The 18,464-nt window shown below is 40.0% G+C and overlaps 1 protein-coding gene across 3 annotated transcripts in view; it reads right to left on the bottom strand.

The window, feature by feature from the left end:
- EBF1 (EBF transcription factor 1) overlaps positions 1 to 18,464 on the bottom strand; it is a 363,744-nt gene that overhangs the window by 305,635 nt on the left and 39,645 nt on the right. For all 3 annotated transcript variants that reach the window (XM_088478940.1, XM_088478942.1, XM_088478941.1), the window contains exon 6: positions 16,679 to 16,747. In XM_088478940.1, coding sequence (XP_088335066.1) covers positions 16,679 to 16,747 — 69 coding nt within the window. The remainder of the gene's footprint in view (positions 1 to 16,678; positions 16,748 to 18,464) is intronic.

Raw genomic sequence — 18,464 nt, 5'->3', positions numbered from 1 at the left:
TACTTTTAATCTACGGTGCTTTGGCTCTGTAGCTTATCAGACCTATGTCAGCTTCTTTTTCCTCTTTTATAGTCGACGCATCGCCCCCCATGCTGCTGCTGGGGGATCGGGACCCAAGTGTCTGTCAGCTTTTTGTCAGGGGAGAAAAGAGAGAAGAAAGAGGAACGGAACAAGAGGCAAAGCAAAGCTAAGAAGAATCTATTAGATGTCACCGGGCTTTTGTATCCGTGTCAATGATTCAGGATTAGAGTGTTTGAAATAATCTTATTGAGAGGAATCAAAGGAAACAGAGAGATGAGGCAGCCTCCACAGCATATGGTAACTGCCTGGACAATATCTTATTAAGGATGTGTGCCCTGGCACCATTACCTCCATCTATTGTACCAGCCATTCACCAACTCATAGGTGCTACTGACACACACAAAAAAAGTTCCCCATAAGAAAGACAGAGAGGAAATTGTTCTTTCTGTGAATTACTGCATAATGGGAGGCTATGAGAAGTCTCTGACTTCCACAGTTGGGGTGAACAATGAAGATACAATATGCGCAAAGTAAACCTATATTTCACAGGAGATATGCATGGCATTGTGGGACCCCAGCTTGTAAATTAGACACTCGGAAAGCAGAGCTGTCAATTAAAGTTCTGCTCCTTTACGTTGTGCCACAGGGTCCGTGAACAGGATGGCGACTCTGCAACCCCAAATCAGCAACCCCCAGCTAGGGGGCCTAACAGGCCTCAATAGTGGATAAGAAGAACCCAATTCTTTAGGATTGTGGCAGTTTTGTAAATTGTATCCTGGTGCCTAAATGTGTTGAACGAAATGGCACACAGGAACAATGCCATGTGCAGGTTTTTAGAAGTGGAGATGTTGCCCATAGCAACCAATCAGATTCTGCTTAACAGTTATCTAGCACCTTTTTAGAAGATAGCTAGAATCTGATTGGTTGCTATGGGCAACATCTCCATTTCTAAAAACCCGCACTTTAGTAAATACACCCCATAAACTGTTATGAAGCGATTACATTGCAGAAGGCCTGATTCTGAGTTGCATGTAAGAACAAATGCGGCCGCATCTAGTGATGTTTAGCACACTGCGCATGCTTTGCGGTTCTGCATCTTTGCGAACTTATGATCGATTCAGAGTCACAAGCATCTCCGTGTTTTCTCGATGGCTGCTAAGTGGGTGTTTCTGGGTGTCAAGTGGCCTAATTGCATGCAAGTGAACTGTTTTGTCCGTGTATCGGGTCAGTGTTTCGGGTGTGTAGCCAGAGTTACTTGCTATTCTCAGTCGTGTGTATGCAAAGAGGACCCCAAATTCATCTCCTGCACCAAGCATGGGGCAGGTGTAAGTGCCAATGACTGTGATGACGGCTACGCAAGTGGTCATAGAAGGGGGCAGGTGCGTTCCCATCAATGTGTATGTGTCAGATTACGTGTTTATTGTTGCAATAGCATTCAGTTGATACTCAGGGCCTGATTCACTACGGATCGCTATTCTGCTTCTACGCCCGCAACGCAGATATTTAAATGTTTGCATTCGCATTGCGATCGCAGCAATGACATAAGGACGCACACTTCCTCTTACTCACATCCGTATACTTGGCCAAAATAGAAAAACGATCGGTAACATCGAGTGACATCGGACCCATATGCACAGTTAATGAAGCCCAGACCTCACTCAGGAATTGCTTACTTCTGCGCACGCTATGAGGCCTCAGGCGCCGTCTGGTATCGCAGTGGCTAATTTATGCAAGCCCATGCAATGGCGTTGAAACGCACTGATGTGCCTGCGTTCGCCCGACCACCCCCCGTCACCAAATGACACTTCCTGTCAATCACTCTGTCATGGGTCTGCGTATCCTCTGTTATCGCAGTCCCTATCGCAGCGTTTGCATGCGCACTGTGATGCATGCACAGTGTGAATTAATCGACCGATTGCGTGCGTATAAGCAACTGCGATCCTTGCTGAATCAGGCCCTCTGTTCGCAGCGGGCGTCTGGATTTTCGTTCACATTACACAGGACTAAGAATAAGTCCCTGAATGTGTCAGATTTTCTCACTGTAATTATATTCTTCTAGCTACCATCATGAATAAATGTTGGTGATGGCATCATCTTTCAATATATCTTATTACCATTACCCGTTATTTACAGGCTATAATACCCTTTATAGTACTGCTTAGATAAGTATGTATAAATAACAAGTCATCACCGATATATTTGTGATAACATAGTTCTTACTATTTATTAATCTTAATAAATGTAAAGTGACAATGGCAGACTTGCTGAAGACCCTAGCTTGAATTCAGTCAGCTGTGTACCAAACATGGAGTAATGCTTTAAAAAAAATGTGTACAACTCTGCATTAAGCTGTAGCACTCAAATTACAGAATAAATTATTCTCATTCACCTCAAATCAGATAGGTGGTTCCATATCAAAGAAAGATCCCTGCACCAGCCTGGCATGGAGTCAATCATGAAAATGAAAATGAACAGAGCAAAAGAAAATGTAAATTAAGGTGACACATACAGAGCTTGTGCTTATATCAGAATTTGGAAAATAAATGTGCCAAAAAAGAAACAAATGGCAATTGCAAGTTGTCTACTATGCAAAACAAGTTTTGTATGTGACTATGTACTAAGCCTTGGAGAGAGATAAAGTGGATGGAGATAAAGTACCAACCAAGCAGCTCCTAACTGTCATTTTTCAAACACAGCCTGTAAAGTGACAGGAGCTGATTGGTTGGTACTTTATCTCCATCCACTTTATCTCTCTCCAAAGCTTAGTACATAGGGCCTGATTCAGACCCGCTCGCGAGCTTACAGCGCTCGCAAGCAGGTCGATGTTCCCCCACTGTGCATGCGCCGCCTCCGGCATGTGCATGAGCGTGCTCCGTCGCTTCGGGGCTTACTACAAGACGAGGCAGCTGTCAATGTTGATTGACAGCTCGCCCTGTTTTGTAGGCGGGGAGGGGGGTGGCTGCACAAACGCAGGCATTCCCTTAGGAACAAGAAAAAAATCCCTTTATTCCCTTAGGAACACCTGCCGTTTGTGGGCGGTCCTACTGACATCACTCGTGATGTCAGAAGTGGACTTCCTGCTCTATTAGAGCAGGAAGTCCACTCGGGCTTGCGGGAGCCGAGACCCTCCCGAAGGGTCTCGACACAAGCCTGATGGTCGCGATAATCGCGACCATCGCCAGGCCGCACGCACTAGCTGTGGGTAGTCACCCACAGCTTTGCGAGCGGCCTGTAGGCCGAAACAAAGGAAAAAAAAACGCCCTGATTCAGAGCGAGCGCTCGCAAACAGTGAGCGCCTCTGAATCAGGCCCATAGACCCCTAAATATTTACCCATTTAACAGCATTGAATGTAAATAAGCCGCAATAACATGTGTAATCGTATACCCATCATTAGTAATCTACAAATTGTCGTGTCACAATAATCTAATGTAGGACACAGCCTTTTTTTCAGAATAGTAACATTTTTACAATGGAACAGTTAGCTCAGGTATTAGTTCTGGCATTAGTTTACTAGATCTCCAGATATGATGGAGCGTGGGTTCTTGAATGCCTCCAATACATAAAATAGACTGGGAATGAGAAGACAAATTCTCTGCGCTCAGGGAATAACAAAGCTGACAGCTCCAAGTCAATGGCACGCTCAGCAAAATAGAAGTTCTACACAATGATATTATATATTAACCATCAAACTTTTCATTCTCTTAACCTATCATCAGAGATTCCAGCGACGCAGTGTTACCACCAAGCCATGTGCTATTCTCAAATGCTGCCGCTTAGAATTGGTTTGAAGTTTGGCAGCCATATTGGCTCAGCCACGTGAAGCCATGCTGTTATCACTTCATTTAAGTCAGGACTTATGATTACTTCGCCAACATAGCCGAAACAGATTTTCTGATCTCCATCATGAGAACAATAGAACAAGATATAAATATTGGTTTCTACCTTTAATGAATCAAGTGAATGGCTGCGCTGTTTTTAGTCTCCAGCTACTGTATTTGCGGATTAAAACTATACAACCAAAACCAGCATCTATACACCTAAAGCATCTTTATCCTGACTGCAAAAAGTCTGGAAAACAGAATTTACACTGATCTACTTTCTGCAATGCCGTCTTATTCTGCAAACCTAATTAGCAAACTCACTCATTAGTCTTCTAGAAAAATTAGCACAGCTTATGCTAATTACTCCTGTAAAATTTAATAAACTCTTTGAAATAGGGATAGACTAATGAGGTTTTATTTATTGAACTAAAATAACTGTGAGGAAAAAGGTTAGGACACAGGGATACCCATTGTAGTGATAAAACCACAATTTATTCCATTCCAGCACAGAAATTTTATAGCTGTGCTTTTAAATTCAAATATGAGTTACAATTCGGATGCTAAATCAATCCTGATCTTAATTTAAAAGAAGAAACCCCCCTCCCCCCCTTCTCTGAGCCATGATTTGCGGCTCGGAATAACTTCTTGCTTTTAATGGGAGTAGTGAATTTGTGTCACGGAAATCGTTCCTTTCAAATGACATCATTGAATCATTAGAAGGCATTTACTTTCTGAGAAATCAGAGGGGCACATTCATGACACCCTAGACGCTACAGCAAAGCACAAAAGGGGTTCACAGGAGACTTTGCAAAGTTGACCCCACGCCAAGGCAGCCGGAGACGTTACATGCAAGGAAAGGTGTCTGGAAAATTCACACCTCCAAAATACCTGGCACCGATACAAGGACGTCCGAAAAGTGAAACACAGGATCTGATGGACTGTGAAGTTTCACTGGAGATAGAGGATTAGGATGCAGAGATGGGCCAAGTACAATACCAATTCCTGACCTTCAAGCGGCAGCAATTTTTGCAGACAACGCAATGGGGATCATTAGCACAAAGATGCTGTAACCCGTAACATCTCATCAGACTGTAGTCTACTTACATTGCATCCGTGCTGGTCGAAAGGTGACCCTACAAACCTTCACTTGGGGCCCCAGCTCCTTCCTGCTATATTGCCAGATTTGTTTGTTATAGCTTGCAACACTTGTTTACAATGCCTGCTGATGTGTTACTACAGATAGATGTCTCTTTATTTGATGACATGTTTTATTAATGTATAACATAGATTAAGGGTCGTGTGCGCCCATTTTGAAAGTCAAAGGGGTGCCAGTGTGACTCTCGATTGTTTGTCCCTGACTTATGCCCGTATTCAATTAAGAGGCGAAAAATCGGAAAGGTTTTGCCTGTCCGACTCCGCCTCCTTCGCCTGTTTCAGAGGTGAAAACTTTTCATGCGCGTCCCCGCTTTTTGCCCTATTCAATTGCAAACCACGCGAAAACGGAAAGCGGCTAATGTGGAACAGGCGGAAAGTACTGTCAGAAGATGGGAAGTCAGTCTGTACCCCAAAAAAGATGAACTAGCATTGGGAATCAATGTACATGTGTCCTAATACCCTGAATTAAAGTGTTTGGGGTACTTATTAGCGTCTATGCAAAAGTGGTGAAGAATGGCATGAAGCAGTATTTCTTGGTGAAAATAAGTCCAGTCAAATTTGGGGTACATGGAAATGGGTGCTAGCATATTTAAATGTCTCTAAAGTGAACTTTTAAAAAATGTAAAAAAAACGCACCCGCTGCATGCACCTGCAATCCCAAAAACACCTGACCCATCCTAGCAGACCCCAAAGAAGTCTATTTTGCTAGTTTGTACACTTGTCCCCCCACTTTTTACTTTTTCACCCCAAAAATTAAAGTACTTTTTTGGGGTATTGTTTTTTTTGTAATTATTTTTCAAAATTTGGCCTTTGGGGGGCTGTCCCAAGGGTTCTGGGTGGTTTCCCCACGTTTGTACCCCAAAATAAAGATTCTGCACTTCTTTTCACCTGCTATTCATCTGCAAATCTTTTTCGCCTGTTAAATTGCATTGAGTTTCAGCGTAGGCGAAATCCGTCTGGAATTGAATTTGGCGATAAGTTCTGACCAGGCGAAAAGTGGCAATAGGCAAAACTTTTTCACCGATTACGGCTTTTCGCCTCTAATTGAATACGGCCCTTAGTCACAAAGGTTGAAAACCAAAGAAAGTTTCAATGCTATGTAGCTTTCTGGGAACTGGCATTAGTAAGAACTTTTCCAGCTCAGTTTTCCTTAGTTTTACAATGGCCTAGGTGCACAAATCTTCATTTATCTACCTTAAAATTACTCTGCCATTTCCAGGCTCAGTTTGTCAATGCATTTAAATCCTAATTTTTAGAAATCCTTCGTAGCTTAGTGTCACCAGCAAAAACTTGCACTGTAGTATATTTAGCGACTTTTTCAAGTTGTCCTCCAGGGGATCCAGGTAGAAGGTGCGTAGCATGGTAAATTGCGTAACTGCTGCTGCTCCCCCTGATGTGTAAGGCTGCAATTTGCGGCATTAACCTGTAGGGGAGGGGGTATAGGACAATGATGGCACAATGCACAAGGTCCTGTGCTGCCCACTTCACCAGGCTCTATAGTATTGCGCTATATATAGCCCAATACTGATCCCTGAGTCGTATTACAATTATTTTAGTCCAGTCTTAATATGTTCGGTTTATAAATATAACTATCCAGTGTCTATTGTCCTTCAACCTGTTCTCTACCCAAGTACACACTTTTTCCCAAGCACTTTATCCTATGTACAACACTCTTTTATGAAGCTGAAAATATATATAATTTGTGCTACCAAGATCCAGCTTGGACTATACCTAAAAGTTGATCAGCTCGGTGAGATAAGAATGTTGCTAGATTGTAAGCTCCTAGGAGCAGGGTCCTCCTCCCTACTGTTCTCACAGCCCTCTTCTCTAGCACTTCAATGACAGCCTTCACCTTTCCAGCTGTATTGTGTACTGAGAATTGTGGTGCTAATTGTTACTTGTACTCTGAGTTTTGGTTACTGTAATGTAATGTTCTGTGTACCATGTACTGTCCTGCTGTTGACGTATGTACGGCGCTTGTGGCGCCTTATAAATACAATGTAATAATAATAATACTTATATCGATGCTGACGCTATGTTATCAAGTAATGTTTCCAAATCTTATCACTAAGAATGCCTTCAAACAATTTTACTGGTTGTGATTCTTTTCCCCATTTTAGAGACTTATCACATCTGCTTTTCTGCTAATCTTGTGACACCTAGCCACTTAGGAGCGAGTCCATAATAATAAGAAATATAAATTAACTTAGTTCCCTTATCACACATAGGTGGATGCTATCATGACCAGTCACATGATCTGGATAAGGCATTACTACAACTCCACTTGTGTCAGGCTAGTTACACAGTGGTAAACAAAAAGGCTTTTGCTAGCTTGTTTTTAATGCTAGTAATATAATGTCATTGGATATGGAATATATTGGTACAAATGATTCCAAACCCATTTTCACTTGTGCCTTTTTTAACAACAGTGGGTAAGCATCCTGGCACAACTTGTATACCTACGGTGATGATTCCTATGATTCCTATGTAGACCACCTGGTTTATTATAAGCATACAGGGAATTCTGAAAACGGGTTGAAAGGAAAAATATTATCTATAACAAGTGATTTTCCATCATTCTCTCTCCTGTGGCAGATCCTGAAAACTGACGATGTAAAGCAGGAAAGATGGCCACTTTAGTACCGTGGGAATTTGCAAGCTGCCTCAGAAGATGAGTATAAACGATAAGACTTTTGTAGAGATATTCAACTGCTGGCAGAAAGCTGTAGGGCCATCACCAACATCTCCAATTTTCCCTTGCACTCCATAGAGGTGCGTAGGAAACTTTGCGATGTTGGGTTACCATATTCCAACATAATTTTTGCAGCCGCGCATCACAGTAACACATTGCAGAGAACTGAAAATGTGCTTAATCCCAAGGATCTCAAATGATAACACAAACATAAAGTGAAGGCTAAAGGTCTGTGTATATTCTATGGAGTTAGGAGCTATAAATGAAGACTGTGGTCTTGTTTACATAGTTTTCCCATCCCCTGATTGGGCACTGAAACTGTATAGTATCTGTTCCCTGTTTTACACCGCAATAAAAGTGGCAGTTTTGTGTGTACACCCAGAGGCTTATACACAACATCCTGTTCAACCAAAAACCTTCTCTGTCTAAAAATGTTATATTTTCTTACTATAAAAAAAATGTAAAATGAACTGTGCTACCAAATATTCTAACCCACTGAATGGTTCCTTCCACCAGTGCTTGGTCCTGAACAAGTGGCTCCAAGTTTATAGGTAACTGAGTATGATTAATTCTACCACACTACTAGGGTCCAGCTATAGAATGGTATGTAACTATGGTATGACTACTATTTTTTGTGTACCTTAATATACCCATCACACTGCTCTATATATCACAGAATTTCCAAATGATCTACATTGTAAAATGTATTTCACTTTATTATTTCTTAGTTTTCAGACAAACTTCACCCATGTTTTATTCATACTCCCCAAAAAATAGTAGTATAATATGCCAATCATTGATATAATTTTGTTTGCCTTATGGAGAAAATAAAGCACTGCATAATGTTACTTTTAACTTATCTGCTTGTCTTTAGGAGCATCCTGTCGACCTTTATCATGTGAACGTGATAATAAACTAATTTTCACATGCTCACAGCCTTGCATTAGCAGTGCCTTGCTAGTTACAACAAACTTTAGTGGGCAGCCAACGAAATAGTCTAACCCAGTGCTCCCAAACTTTTTTGACTCATGGCGCCTTAGAGTATCCAAATTTTTCCATGGGACCCTGTAGCAAAAAGTTTCTTATTGAGAAATTAAGAAAAAAATGAAATGAAGTAAATTGTGCTTCTATGTCACCCTTAGGTTCTGTTATGTGGTGGGTGACAGGGCTGCGCTTATTTCTGTCCACACATTCTTTGATTGGCAGCCATTAGCACTGGTTTTGCCTATAACACTGACTAAACATAATTTTATTTGTACTGGACCACCAACCCAAGGTACCCCTGCAAGAGTCCTGAGGCACCCCAGGGTGCCACGGCACCCATTTTGGGAACCACTGGTCTAACCACTAACATATTCTTGGGTCAATTAAACCTAACTGCTTTACAAAAGCCGATAAATTCTCTTTATTTTAACCATAAGCCAGTGATTCCCAAACTTTTTAGAATCACGGCGCCCTAGAGGATCAGCATTTTTTCCACGGCACCCCTGGGGCAAAAGTTTCTTATTGAGAAATTCTGCAAATCTTAAATGAAGTAAATTGTGCTTATATACTGTATATGTCAGCCTTAGGTGCAGTCATGTGGTGGGTGACAGGGCTCCACTTTTTTTTTTGTCCACATAGCTTTTGATTGGCAGCAGCCAGCACTGGTTTTGCCTATCACACTGACTAGACATAATTTTATTTTTACTGGGCCACTAACCCAAGGCACCCCTGCAAGTGCCCTGAGGCACCCCAGGGTGCCACGGCACCCAGTTTGGGAACCACTGCCATAAGGCATCAATGAATATAATGAAAATGGTTTGCCCAAAAACTCTCTTCTCCTGATTTTCAAAGGTGACATTTCCTGATCAGTCCTAGGGGTATATTTACTAAAGTGAGAGTTTTTAGAAGTGGAGATGTTGCCCAGAGCAACCAGTAAGATTATAGATATTATCTTCATCTAGTAGGTGCTAGATAAATGTTAAGTAGAATCTAATTGATTGCTATGGGCAACATCTCCATTTCTAACAACTGGCACTTCAGTGAATATACCCCCTACACTGAATATGGGAGGACCACCAACACATATTACATAACATTACATAATAAATAAATAAATATATATATATATATATATATATATATATACACACCAATTATTCTACAATTAGACCTGTTTTATTGTGTAGCTATATAAATAAGCAATAACAATAATAGCACAAGTATCGTCCCCACTGGCAGATGCAAAATTACTTATAAATTCTTATTGAATCATCAATTGTTGCCTTGTCCAAAAATGAGAGTATTATAATATTTGACATCATTTGAAAAAAAAATAATAAAACTACACAAAATGGGAGAAAATTAACAAGCTGAATCACTTTTCTACTTGTTTAAAAGGCTGCATATCTTAAAAACTAACAATTTCACGCCCTAGTGATCCATGCCTCTTTACTGTCAGTCCTCGTTAATGCTCTGTGCACTCTCTACACTCAAAGGAGGGTTAATACACAGAGGTCTATAATGAGAACAGGACAGTGCAACGAGATATCCAATTACATAAAACCTAACTAAAAAGCAGAGAAAGCCTGATACAGGAACTATTAGCTGCCCAGAGTAAAACAAGGAAAGGAAGAGAGGAAAAAATAATGATAAACAGGCGAAGAACGGAAATAATATGCGGTAAATGTGCTGCAATGTTAAAAACAAAAAGGTTACGATTAGAACCATAAACTGAAAATAAATAATTTATTTTATGACATTAAAAATAATACAATAGATAAATGTACGGTTGGAATAGATAAAGAAAAAGACAGAGATAAATAGATATTTAGATTGAGACAGATGGGTAAATGTACTAAAGTGAGAGTTTTTAGAAGTGGAGATGTTGCCCATAACAACCAATCAGATTGTAGCTATTATCTTCTAGAAGGTTTTAGATAAAAGTTAAGTAGAATCTGATTGGTTGCTAAGGGCAACATCTCCACTTATAAAAACTCTCACTTTAGTAAATATACCTCAGAGAGAGATGAGATAGATATAGATATATAGATTGAAATATACAGCATGGCTGGCATAGTGGTTAGCATTACTGGCTCTCATCACTGAGGTTTCGGGTTTGATTTCCTGCCAAGGCTGTGTGGCATTTTTTGGGGTTTCCTCCCACATCCCACATTGTGTGTGTATAAGTGGTAGGGACTTTAAGTTCCAATATATATATATTATACCATGCCGGACAGCTCACCAGAACAAAGACAGGAAAAACGCTCATTCACCACAGCACGTACCCAGCATGCTGTACGCTGGAACACACATCAGGAAGTGCAGCAGCGGGTTTACGGCATTCAGCCATTGCTCCATGCACTGCATCACATGGGGCGGCACCCTACAATGACAATATAATCACGTGCATGCAAGATAACATCATCGCGCATGGGCAATGCAAACCACAGGAAAGTATGTGTTCCACAATGGCATGCAAGCCACACCATAACAATACATATGAATACCAAGATTAGCTGAGACAACATATTAATTAAAGGTAAAATTAAAACAAGGTAATTCATCCCAAGGTACAGGAGCGCAGACATTATATTAACACTAAAACGAAAATAACAAAGGGCCTGATTCAGCTGCGGACGCAGCTCAGTTTTTTATGCAGATTCCCGATGTTTGGGAATCTCCGCATGCGCTGGACCCATACTTCGCATGTGCAGTACGGGTCTGCGATATCACTCGCAGTTCGGCAGCAGACTGTCAGTGATTGACCGTCTGCTGCCGTTGTGGGGGAGTGACGGGGCCAGGATCTCCGTTAGCTGACAGAGATTTCCTGGCCTCTTGTCAGCATCCGCTGCTGCGATAGCAAATGCGTCCTCTGTTGGATCAGGCCCAAAGTCACTACTGCGTGTTAGCATTTTATCCTGTATTTGGTTGCCAGTATTCAATTGTTTAGTGCTGACGCAGCTCTTGTCTAAAGTGACCATATATATATATATTTAATATACCTGATGCCCGCAGACTGGCCCTCCGTCCTCTAAGGTCTGTCCCGTCACTGCAGTGGGCGCCATTGACTCCGAAGGCACGTGCCTCAGCTCCCACTGCACTTGTCAGAGGTGGGTCAGAGCTTAGTGGATTATTACATAGCTATATATCAGACACATACAGAAGATACAGATACATAAATATATATATATATGAGAGATAGAAGGGAGACATAATTTTGATTTAGAGATCATTTATATGAAGACAAGTACCCACTGAATAGTTACACAAAAAGGAACGCACAAACAAATGTACTTGATAAACTGTGTGTGTTTGGTATATAGCCACAGCTATACATATGCATGTTCATTGTCACAGACGACAGCCTTGCTCTCGGTGCACAACATTCTCTTCTACAATTCCAGACACCCCTAAAAAGGTTTTTAAGTATTCTACTGGGGGAAAAAAACCAGACCAGCAACAATAGAGGGCATGCTAATGTAACATAATCCTTATAAGAAAATACATGACCTGTGCTAATTATACCTCTGCTGAGTCAAGTTTCTTCTGTCTAATGCAGTGTGTGTGAACTAATCACATAACATACACAGAATTATTACATTAGGGTTCTTTATAAGAAATAACGTAGCAGTCATCGGTGCGTTTTCTTTACATGCATAGGTGATTCCGTTAAAATATATATATATATATATATACATACATATACATCCATACATATATATCTGCACGAATACACGCACACACACACACACATATTGGGATACTTATCACACCGTTAGATACTGCATGCTTTTATTTAAAGTATGTGCTTCTAAATGCTTTTTTTCCCCATAAATAAATAATTGTGAAAAAGTATACATATTTAAATAGGGATAAACTGGTTTTGCTTCCAGTTGAGACCATTTCCTCTGGGGAGGCTTTCGCAGATTAGTTCCTTGCACAGACCATTCCTACTCGATGACAGACACATTGCATAAACCTGCAAGGCTATTGGGGGGAAAAAAAAAATCTTTGGACAAGCCCATTCTGCATCTTACCCTGTAATATATTCCGTGCACATACGTGAATGTAAAGGTCCACAAACTAATTTACAATGTATTTATTAAGGAAAGAGTTGTCAGTGTCAATGGCTTGCTAATTAATTGCCAACATCTAATTCATTGTGGCTACTAAGAAAAAAAAATGGAAATTTCTTTGCGAGCTGCCGAGTCTCTTTAATAACCGAGAAACGCATCAAGGTAGCTACCGCTGCTGGGTGAGAGCAACATATTAAGTTAATTGCACTCTTTTTGCCTTGGTCTCCTTGAATATCTGAGTACTACAACAACATAATTGTAGTTACAATGTATGGTCAATATGGTCTATGGCTAAGAATACTACATTGATTACATACAAATAAGATACTTGTTTGTCAGCAAACAAACCAGTTTCTGAGGACTCTCAGAAGCCTTTAACGATTTGGCTGAATGCTGAGGCCCAAAACCTACTGTTCAGTGTTCCACACCCCTCCCTCCAGAGCTCCAGGTCACTATGTCCACACAGGCAACCAGGAGGTAGGTCCGCCATGACTGACTGGTCGTGCTGGCAGATGTTTGTAAAAACATCACCATCCATTCATGAATGACCCTGCAACAAAGGCTGTAAGAGTGCCCCATGCCACAGTGTGAGAATCAGTAGAAGAGGAGTCCAGGGATGTTATAGTGCTGACTGAAAACACTACAGCTAGAAGCCTCACCGTTTCTATGGTTAGTCTCTCATATACCGCATATTGTATCATCCTACATTTATAGCAACTGTTTATACGGCATTCAACATGTGATATTACATTCTAAGCCAATCACACAACCTGCCAACACTAAAGCTGCATACACGCACAACGATTCTGTTACCAACGATTTTCTGAACGATTTTGTGGGATTATCTGTCAGATTATCTGTCAGATTTTTTAAAGTGTAATGAACGATTTTTTTGAACTACAAACGATTTTTGAATATTCCCTTAATGAAAATTGTTGAGTTGGTCAGTCTGACTGAACTACAAACTACAAACGTGAACGCGCATGAACGATAATCGTTCATCATTTTAACTTAGAAAGTGAATGATTTTTTTCAACGATTGAGCGATAAACGATATCGTTAATGATAATCGTTCAAAAAAATCGTTATGTGTGTATGCACCTTAAGAAACATTTTAGTCCAAAGTAAAAAGCAGACAAAGAAAATGGTGAATTCAGTCTATCCCAGTAGATAAATAACTAAATACACAGCAAATAATGGGCAATTATTAACGTAATAACTGATTTTTTTTTTAATTAATTAATTATACTATATTATTATTTGTCGTACAATTAATTTCATGGAAATAACATATATCATGTTGTGTACCATCTAGGAAACAGGGCAGCCATTTGTGATTTGTGAGTATGCAACAATCAATTCACTAGAGGTAAGTGACATCATTGAGGCACCTTGGCGTCTTGCCTCAGTCCTGTCACGTGTTGCTACTGCATTGATAGGCTTCATTCTCTTGAACACTGGCTCAGCCCAGACAATGAGTAAAGGAAACCTTCACACTAATACAAAATGTATTAGACAACGAGGGTAAAAACATGACAAAGATTACAAATCATGACGGTCACCAACTATTCCTGTTATCTTTATCTAGCAAAGAGCCAACTGGACAATGAGTACTGTAGTCTCACAACACCTTGATGACATCCCTGCAGCCTTTCCATTTCTGCAACAAGTCATATTATAAGGGGTGTGGTATAAAAGATAGACACATAAAAGATGGACAATGTCTAGATAGACACCAGGGGCCAAATGTAATAGGGTGACAGTTTAGAAAATGTGACTGTTTAGCAGTAAACTCTCACACTTTTTAAACTCCACTAATGTAATAGAATCCGAGAACATGCAAACTCGCATGTTTTAGACTCAAAGAACTCTTACGATTTAAATTCTAATTCAGATGTTTTACCATTTTGAAGATGAAACTCGACCAATGTGAGATTTTACTGCTAAACTCTCACATTTTCTAAACTCTCACCCTATTACATTTATCCCCAGATGTTAGACAGGCAATAGGTTGACAGGGACAAAAAGTCGACACACTAGAGGTCAACATGACAGAAGGTAGGCAGGTATAAATGGTCGACATGGTCAAAATGTCGCTGTGGAAATGGTCAATACATTAAAAAAAAAATTTCTAACCCTATTCTTCACCCTAACCCTTCCCTTGGTGCCTAACCCTAACTCTCTCTCCTAGTGCCTAACCGTAACAATCGGGGTAGGTGCCTGACCCTAACCATCCCTCCTAGTGCCTAACTCTAACCTTCGGTGTAGATGCCTAACCCTAACCGTTGGGGTAGGTGTCTAACCCTCCAGTAAGTGCCTAACCCTAAACTTAACCCTAAAAAAAAGTGTCAACCATGTTAGTGTCGACCTTTTGATCCTGTCGACCACTTCTACCTGTCGACCTTATTCCATGTTGACCAATAGTATGTCGACCTTTTGTTCCTGTCAACTTATTGCCTGTCTAACATCTGGTGTCTATCTAGACATTATCGACCTTTTAACTGTCTATCTATAGTCCGGTATCCAATAAAAGAACTTCCTTATGGTGCGTACACACGGTACGATAAAAATGTACGATACGAAAGATAACGATATTGACCATATCATTGTCGTTCAGATTGTTCATTTTTTGGTGCCCAATGACCAGCGATGCGCGGGCACGTATGGACAATAACAAAATCAACCATCACCCGTGCATGCAGGCCAACCTGGCCCGTCGGTGGATTGGTGGTGTGCTGGATGAACGATAACAATCATCCAGCACACCAGGATGGTCGTGATGATCAGTCAGCGATATCGTTATCGCTGACTGATCGTACCATGTGTACGCACCATTAGTCATAGAGGTGACTAGATCCATTTTACTTGTTCAGTACTATATCATGTTTCCACATAGGTAAATCTTTAAAACATGACATGCTGTAGATACTTGGAGATACATTGCTTTAAATGAATGGAAGATTTCATGATATTATCAATATCCTATGAAACAACAATATCATCTTGTTTAAAGAGTCAGCACTATACACAAACTGCATGTCCCAAAACCAACTCTAAACAAGGATAACAAGAACTCCGGGCCAAACTGCTTCACTATCTCAGTTATTATCACTATCTTAGTTATATAATAGTTAATCAGCCATGTGGGATTTATATTTCACAGCAAATGTAACTTTACTAATGAAAATTATTTTTAATTCTGTCCCTGCTTAGGCACCAGTGACTTTATAAAAACAGGCTTCCATGCACCTGTGCGCAAGCAGTGGAGTCCTCAGTGTCTTGTGATGGGAGAAAATTTTGAGGCCAGAGTTCAACAGATCATCAACCATACAAGACAAATAATAATAATAATCATAGAGAAAGCAGCAGTGCCATTATAAATGTGCACCCACAAGAATACATTGTAGGTATAGTAATAATACAGATACGATTCCCACTTTTCTTAACTCACTAATTACCAAACATATAATGTGATATTTGTTATGCATACTCTGTATGGATAACTACCATTGTGAAGTCTAATCTTAATATAACAAAAGAAGATTTATTGTCTGCACTTTAAAGCTTATGTTATAGCATGTGCAGCAACGTATACCAACTTTTGTCCAGTCTACCGCAAGTCAGACTAATGAAAGAAAATGACTGATTGGTTGCTATGGGTTACAGAACTTTCCAGCAATTGGTTAAGTAACCTTTATTAAGTTTGAGCAGCAATTAAGCAGTGTGCTAAATTATAGAACAGATGTTATAAAGGGCAGGTAAGGGGTTGCATGGTTGAGCGCTTTCCCTTCTAATGCCACTGCAATAAAATGTGCCTAAACGTCACTGCTGCCTTCATGAGGACAATGCCCGCTCAGAGAAGCGGCATGGGGCAGATGTTACACTGTAATGAGGTTTAGAAATGGGAAGAAATAAAGGCAGTCCCAACCTGTCAATAATCACCGGATCGGAGGGAGTCTCGTTTCGGTTCCCGCAGCTCTTCTTATCACAACAGCGACTGTGGAGCAAGAAAAAAACAGGAGGGGGTTTTAGTACTATGGGTATGCTGCAAAGTCAGCCTCATTGAGACAGCAGGTTCAAATTGCTGCAACATTAACTGAATTCTGACTACCTGCAAACAGTGGAAGAAAACACGTTAGGGCCGCATGGGGGCTAATTACTAACAGTAACCTCCCCCAGCACAGCTGCTGGCTTATTACGTCTTAGAACGGCCCAGGTAAATGAGCCAACCGTCCTCTAAAACACAGTTTATGTCTTTTCTAAAAAAAAAAAAAAAAATTCATTTATCTGTAACATCCTGTTTTTTGTTGTTGTTTTTTAATAAAGGTTAATTCCTCTCTATATATTTGGATTACATTATTAAATGCAACAATTATAGTTTTCCTTTTGTATAACAGGGTTTTGCTGTGTCATTAGGTAATTTAGAGCCTGTGACATCTAATGTTTGGTGGGATATTTCAGAAAATTGGTGCATGAAGCAACCAATCAAATTCTAAAAGAGTTATTTTTCTAGTACATTTAGGGGTTTATGTATCAAGTAGTGAAAAGTGTGGAGAAGTGGACCAGTGGAGAAGTTGCCCCTAGCAACCAATCAACTTTGAAGTAGCATTTATGAAGTACTATAAAATAATAGGTAGAAGTTGATTGGTTGCTATGGACAACTACTCCACTGGCTCACTTCTCCACGCTTTTCACTGTTTGATACATAAACCCAGTAACGTTTTATTCCCCTAATACTGAATGTTCCATTATTAAGTTAAACTTGATCCCAGAAGATTACTTAAGTCTGTTGTTCATGCGATCTGGCAGGTACCCCAATGTATGCTTGTGCTCAGAGCACACTAGTTGCAGCACTGGGCGAGCACTTCATATGGGGGAGGGGCATGCCAGATTATGTGGACGTGAGAATTTAGGTAAGTGGTCTTCTGGGATCATGTGTAATTTAAAATTCTCATTGCAAAACTGATTTTTTTTTTTACTTGGTATAGTTATAATTTAAGAAAATAAAAAGAAAAGTCTTATTGGCTGTTAAGTGTTACAGGATTTTTTTTATTCTGTATAAATCGCTGACAGGCTTACCTCATTATGGTGCTTATGTATATTACCAGGATGCGGTGCTTATGTATATTACCAGGATGCAAACTAGTGCAATGCTGTGCTGGAACCCTTATCAGCCAATCATATATCAGCTTTTAGCAGTCTAGTATAGTCAGACTAATGGAAGCTAATATCTGATTGGTTGCTGGGGGTTATAGCAAATGTCATCTACTTTAACTATTTCATTAAAATACTGCCATATTGGAAAAGGTGCAACAGATCCATTTCCACATAATCACACTAGACCAATGAGGCGATTAGTCCCAGTTACATTAACCAAAAACTGATGAAAATTAAAAATATCTTTACAAGTGATCAGTAAAATGTTAAATTAATCAAGAAGCACAATCAGTAAAATACCATAAATCTTTAAAATAAAGAATATCTCTTACAAAAGCGTCACTAAAATAATGACAAAAATAGGAATTATAGATTTATGAGTTTTGCATAGCACAATCCCTTGTCCATTCATCTTTTAAATAGTTTATATAGAACATGGTAATTCAGCCTAAAAAGACTGCCTTACGCCACTGGGAAAGGCCAAGACAATTGCATATTTCATTAATCTTTACAGTGAAATAAAACTATATACACAGTGTGCCTTAATAGAGCAGTAA

Source organism: Taudactylus pleione, unplaced genomic scaffold (assembly GCF_031769625.1).
Source record: "Taudactylus pleione unplaced genomic scaffold, aTauple2 ptg000225l, whole genome shotgun sequence".
Taxonomy (NCBI): Eukaryota; Metazoa; Chordata; class Amphibia; order Anura; family Myobatrachidae; genus Taudactylus; species Taudactylus pleione.
Note: the sequence above shows the minus strand (reverse complement) of the source record. Positions and strands in the feature narration are given on the sequence as shown.